The 6566-nt window shown below is 36.7% G+C and overlaps 1 protein-coding gene across 2 annotated transcripts; it reads left to right on the forward strand.

Annotated features, from left to right (window-relative positions):
- Window positions 1–1132: 1132 nt before the first annotated feature.
- On the forward strand, window positions 1133–6566 carry LOC113039793 (B-cell lymphoma/leukemia 10-like). 2 transcript variants are annotated; one of them, XM_026197899.1, is made up of 3 exons: window positions 1133–1477; window positions 4356–4644; window positions 5122–6566. In XM_026197899.1, exons 1-3 carry the CDS (start codon window positions 1427–1429, stop codon window positions 5520–5522), a joined length of 741 nt encoding a protein of 246 aa, XP_026053684.1. In that variant the 5' UTR covers window positions 1133–1426; the 3' UTR covers window positions 5523–6566. The 2 variants fall into 2 exon arrangements, with proteins under 2 accessions (XP_026053684.1, XP_026053681.1); XM_026197896.1 differs by having other exon boundaries at window positions 1144–1477; window positions 5119–6566.

Below are 6566 nucleotides of genomic sequence, written 5' to 3' on the forward strand. Positions count from 1 at the left end.
CGGCTGACAAAAAATATCAGAAGATTTGAAGTGCTGAACGTACCCCAACACTATCCCAAGAGCCACTAATGAGTAACACGCTAGTAATGAATAGGATATTACAATTCAGAAATGATCATTAGTGCTATTAGTAAGATTAGACATGATGTGCAGATTGATTGATTGCAACAGCAGTCTATGAGATGATGATGATGAAGGTAAAAAACTAAAACCTTGCATTAAATCACAGCCCAGCAGGTGGAGCCCATTGTCTGTTTATAGGTCTGATTCTTACATTGTGTCATTTCTGAACTATTGCAACTAAACATAGTTTATTCAAATAAAGCACCATGACATGTATGCTATCCTGTAAAAATAAATACTAATATTAATAGCAATGCATCATTTTTGTCATTCCTCAAAGTAAAAATAATGAATTGAGAGACAACGAACAGTGTGTAAATGATAAATACATTGACATTTCTGATGAATTGTTAGCAAATAATTTCTTTACCTGTTTCTGTTTCTATATTCTATACCTTTTGTGTTTTACCCCGAGACTGAATCTTTGGTAAGTTTTAGTCTGCTACTTTTACTCAGAAGTACAACAAAGGCCAACCACTTAAGTGTTGCATTTACTTACTACAGTAGACTAATATCAATGAATAATTACAAACAACTTACCCTAAAGTACCCTGTAAGAAAGACACATTAAAATAAAGGGTAACGTTTCATTCTAAAGTGTCCTTGTTACAGGTTACATGTATTTACTATTATAATAACATTTAATTATGCATAGTTACATGCAAGTAACCCTGGTCCTAACCCTAAAAAAATATACTATAAGTAAGGCATACATGTTAATTAATATTACTCAGGACTGTAACAAGGACTCCTTAAAATAAAGTGTACCCTAACTGCCCAATAGCAAGTATGTAAATAAAAAGGAATAAAGAGAAGTGTGCCAAACCGTTCATAAGTGTCAAAGAAAAGCTCCATGTGCCTCATCATCATTATGTGCAAAAAACCTCAAAGAAATGCAGATGTTGAAGTGACATGCTGATGCTGCTGTCCTATAAACAGTTCTGCCATTCACTTCCATCTGAGCTCACTGAAATGTAGCAAAGAAACTCGAAATACAAACGCATTTAAAGTAAAGAAACGCTGCTTCAGTTAAGCGCTGTACTGACGATGATGATGATGAGTGATGCGCTGCATTGTGACGTCAGTGTGCAGTAAATAAGGAAGTCTGAGATCCGGTAGTTCCCCTAAACTTTAAGAGAACTATTAGACAGTTCGCTCAAAAACCAGTTCGGGCTTCGCCATCGCATGTTAATGAAACTCCAGTCTTTTCATGCTTTCCTAGTCTTTAATGTTGAGTTAGTATTGATTTTTTTCTGACCGGAACTGGTAGAAAATTCAAAAAAGGTGACAAACAGACCGCAGGATGGATGTTACTCACCTGACGGAGGACGAAATGGCCGATATAAAGAAGGAAGTAAGTATCTCGTGTATGAAGGTGGGTTAAACAGATCCGAAATGCCACGAGTCTGTGAACAGGTTATTGTCTCTTCCAGCGAAATCGCTGTATTGAGGTGGAAGTGAAAGCAGTGGCAGCTCACTGGTGAGCCAAAGATGAAAGACTTCGAGCTTTACTTACCGCAGAGCTCGCTTCTGGATAGTGGATCATCTGTATAACAATACACTTAAACGAGGGCTACGCGATATCATATAGCATAGAGATTAGATAGATTTTTGACATCATAATTAAACTTAATGGTTAAGTTATTTCTACGAGTAGGATATTTATCCTGCTTCTCTTTAAAAATAAATAATATTGCCAGAAAGGTCTGATTAGAAAGGCTTCATGTCATACGACTGAGGTCTATTAAATTATATGCTATGCAATATGATGTTAAATAAACAAAACGTACAGTCTGTTAAAATAAACACTGTGTACTAGATTAGTTTAATAAAGTCCGCATGAAACAGAAGTGGTGATCATCTTTTGTTCACGGTTGCCAACTCTCGCGAGATAAATAATCTACCGCAGTTTAAAAAACAAACCAAATATTATTTGATTAATTATGATCGTCAATATAATTAATTATTTATTACCTATAAACGAGTCTGTAACTCTTTTATTTGAAAAGCAAAAATAAGTTATTTTTTTACAAAAATTAGCAAAGTGTGACAAAGTGGGAGGCGTGCACTATCCCCTCATCTCTGATCAGCTGTGAGAAGAATACGATTGGAGAGATGGAAAAGGAGAAAGAGACAAGAGCTTTAACATAGTCACATATTTATAGCCAAATAAAACATATTCAAACCAAATGTAGATAAGGTGTTAGTATACGGCCTACTTGTTTTATTATAGCCTGTGATAATTAACAGACATTACAAAAGCATTTAAAAATAAAAAAATGTATACATTATTAAAGAAACACATCTGACTCCTCTATAAGCGTGCTGATCCATACGCAAGACTTTATTTAACAGACGTGGTCAAAAACAGGCAAGGGTCGACAACAATAGCAGATATAGCAAGACCAGATAGTAATCCAGAGACAGGCGTGGGTCAAACAATGGCAAACGTAATCCAGAGGGTGAGGCAAATGGATAATATCGGCAATCAGGTTCTAACAAGACTAGTCTGAGAACTAGAACTGGGAACTGGCTCCGTGATGTAGCAATCGCTAACACAGTGATATCCTAAACATTACTCAGCAGCAGTGGTGGACAGTAACGGAGTAGCTTTACTTCGTTACTGTACTTAAGTACATTTTTCAAGTATCTGTACTTTACTGGAGTAGTTTTATTTTGAGTAACTTTTACTTTTACTTCACTACATTCCAAAGCATAAAATCCTACTTTTAACTTCACTACATTTTATAAAACATATCGTTACTCCTTATAATATATCACATGCTCCGACACGCAGAAGCGGTGTCTGATTCATTATGAACGAGTCTTTTCAAAATAAACTTTTTAAATTGAATCACAAATCCCACCAAACGATTCGTTTACGAATTAGAATGATCCGATTGCAGCTGTTCTGGAGTCGACCACTCACTGATTCAAATGAACCGTTAAGTGCGAGTCAGTAAGAACCGGGAGATCTTGTGAGCGCGTGTCATTCAGCGCCTCTGTGTTTTAGGTAAAAAAAAAAAAAAAACACCATTAAACTAACACAGATTAAATAAAATAACTTGTGCATGTTCAAATTCCCCGCTTCCGTAATATTAACAGTTTTATTAAAATGCTACCATGTCCTATGTGACGTCTGTTTTTATATCGTTTATCAACGCTAACGTTATATTGTTTGGATTAACTAGCGAGTAGACAGACATGAATGTTTATTCATAACCATACTGAAAATAAGTAAATATTGTTAGCTGATGCTAACTGTCTAGCTAACAAGCTTGCTGGTGCTATATACACACAAATATATCTTGACTCCATATAGTGGTTATTATGGAAAAAATCCCAGGTATTTTGAGCAGTAGGATTATTAAAAAAGTATGTGCTAATATAAAATTAAATTAAGTTGCCTATATAAAATTGCAAACATCTATCTTTCAGTACTTTTTTACCTAAGTACATAAAAAATTGAGTACTTTTGTACTTTCACTTGAGTAAAATTGAAAAAGGAGTATTTTACTTTTACTGGAGTAATATTTTACTATACGTATCTGTACTTTTACTCAAGTACTTGATTTGTGTACTTCGTCCACCACTGCTCAGCAGTGAGTGAGAGGAAGTCTATGGTTTATGTAGGGTGTGTGATTGGCAGCAGCTGTGTGTAATCAGTGCAATGGATGCTGGGATATGTAGTCTGGGATGACATACAACAGTTTGTTTGGTGTGAGAGTTTATAATTCACAGTTCTGACTCTCTACTGAATTCTGCGTTTTTGTTTCCGCTATGAAATTAAGAATAAAAAAAGGTAGGCTAATTGTGACTCTTTATCTCACAATTCTCACATTTGTCTTGCCATTGTGAGTTATCTATCTCACAACTTCTCAGAATTAGAAGTTTAGTTTATTCCGATTGCAATTGAGAGTTAAAGCCCTGCAAATTCTGACTATTTTACTTAATATATATACACTAAATTGCTAAGCAAAATTATTATAATTTTTTATTTTTTTATCCTGTAGTGGAAACTGGCTTCCATAGAAAACTGCTCACCAGCAAAGAACTTGCTCTTAAAACTCCTTGCTTTGACTAGTGCATTGCACGCATGTTAACCACAGCACTTCTGCAACATGCAGCGTGTGGGCAGCACCAATCTATTTTTGTAACTTTTGTTTGTCTCAGAAATAGTACTTCATGAATATCATTTAAATATTCCCTTTGGGTTTTATCTTTCACTGTAGGCCATAGACAGGTTACGGCCGTACCTGGTGGATAAGATCATTGCCGAGCGGCACTTTGATTACTTGCGCTCAAAGAAAATCCTGACCAGAGAGGACACAGAAGAGATCAGCTGCCGAACCACGAGAGGGAGACGCACCAGCAAGCTGCTGGATATACTCGCAGAAAACCCTCGGGGGCTAGACGTGCTCATAGAGTCCATCAAATGGGGCCGAACTCTCAACTTCATCATCGCAAAGATCACTGATGAGGTGCAGCGCGTGAAAAACGAGCGACTGGAAGCTTTAAAAGGTAAAGAGGAATGCCAACACACTTTAGCTTAAGGGACAATTCTGGCTATTAACAAGTTGTTTATTAGCATGCATGTGACTAGTATTTTGGCTGTACTTATAAAGCACATATTAATGTCTAATTCTGCATGACTATATTCTAGATGGCTAAACTTAACAACTATCTTACCAACTATTAATAAGCAGCAAATCAGGAGTTTTTTTTTTTTTGAGGCAAAATACTACTAGTTAGTTAATAGTTAGATCTGGTTTCCAAAGTAAAGTTATGTGTATGTTATGTGTATTTATTCATTTAACTTCCTTTAAGACTCAAATGGCTAACATTATTGTTAAAATTAAACCATCCACTTGTAGTGCGTTTAGGACTGACTTCTACACACTTAAAAAGATAAGTTGATGCTGCCAAACAATGGGTTAAAAAGATCTGGCCTTGATTTTCTGGCCGTATAGTTTCTAATGTTTTCTTGTATTGCAGCAGGGTCCTCAGCTAATTCAGGTTATTCAATCACAAAAGGAGCAACCAATGACTTCTCCAAAATGGACTCGGACTACGACAAGTATTCCACTATGTGTTATCATCCCGAAGGCGAAGGAAGTCAGTCGTCGTCTGTGGCCACGGCGTCCTTTAACCTGCGTTATGGCTCGGGTCGAGTGAACGAGGCTCTGTCGGTCTGTGGAGGGACTGGCAGCATGAACGTGTCCTCCACCGTCTCATCGAGTCTGCCCAAACCTGGAGCCCCCGGAGCTCCGCCGCTGCCCGAGGAGCCGGATCTAGACGACCAGGATCTAGACGCTGCTGTTTGTGGAAGTACAGGAAGTAGCGGAGATGCTAACATCCAGCCGCTGCGCTCACGTTCTCTGTCTCCGCACATGCCATAGTGTAAACCTCCAACACAGTCACCTAAAATCACTCAAAGAGAGCGATTCAGAACACTCTCCAAAACAGTTGTCTCTCACAAGCATCCTCACACTGTAAAATAATAATAATTTGTCATGCTTGTTAAATTGAGTCATTTTGTTTCTACTTTAACTGTCTCCAGTCTACTGACATATGTACAATTTGCTAACACTTCACTTGAAGCGTTATGAAGGTGTATGTATAATGCATTATAAAGTTATTTATAATCTACAATTGCAATGCATTGCATCTTTTCATAAATAATCGGGGTCGAATGCATTCTGATATTTTAGGTTTGTTTGTCATGTGTTCTAATGCTTTTGATTTTATAAACCTGTAGCGAATAGATATCCCAACTGTGGTTACAGTTATTCATGAGATCATACGATGCGTTATATGGTGCATAATGCATTAATATACATTACTTTTATAATGCTTTAAGTAAAGTTTTAGCGATTTTTGAAGCATTAACTGAAACTGGGCAGTGGATTTTGAGTCTCCTGCATGTTCTGCATAAAGGGCTGGAAGAGTAAAATGTGTTAGTCTGAGTAAAGGGAAAACCCTGTTGGTGTTTAATGCTATTGTGTTTGACATTTAAAGAGTTTCTAGATTGTGTTTTTGTGGTTACCATTGTGCCGAAGAGCGGAGCTTGTGGTGAAGATGAGGGTGGATCATGATTTAAGTTTATAGTATGTTGTTCCACTCGGTGATGACATCACAGCAGAGCTGAGGAGTTCATATTACTCACTTTTACAAGTAAATAGTTGTGTAACGTATTGACAGACGTTAGGTAGACTTCACCTTATTTACTGTGTTACAGCTGATTAATGTATGTGTAGCTTTGGGATTAAATCGACTCAAACAAACATCAACCTTCACTCTTTGAAGAGCAGTCTGGATGTTATGCTATACTTTGTTATCTTTTATAAAGAAATTAGAAAATCATGAGTTTAAGTAATATTTTTGATTTTAAGTCCTTTGAAAAATTGTATTTAATGGTATTAAATGATGTCATTGTGATACGA

Source organism: Carassius auratus, chromosome 2 (assembly GCF_003368295.1).
Source record: "Carassius auratus strain Wakin chromosome 2, ASM336829v1, whole genome shotgun sequence".
In the NCBI taxonomy this organism is placed as follows: domain Eukaryota; kingdom Metazoa; phylum Chordata; class Actinopteri; order Cypriniformes; family Cyprinidae; genus Carassius; species Carassius auratus.

Coding starts and splice junctions, on each gene's coding strand:
- LOC113039793 (XM_026197896.1), top strand. CDS start 1,427: ATGGATGTTACTCACCTGACGGAGGACGAAATGGCCGATATAAAGAAG. Junction 1,478..4,355: donor TGGCCGATATAAAGAAGGAA/GTAAGTATCTCG, acceptor CTTTCACTGTAG/GCCATAGACAGGTTACGGCC. Junction 4,645..5,118: donor GCGACTGGAAGCTTTAAAAG/GTAAAGAGGAAT, acceptor CTTGTATTGCAG/CAGGGTCCTCAGCTAATTCA.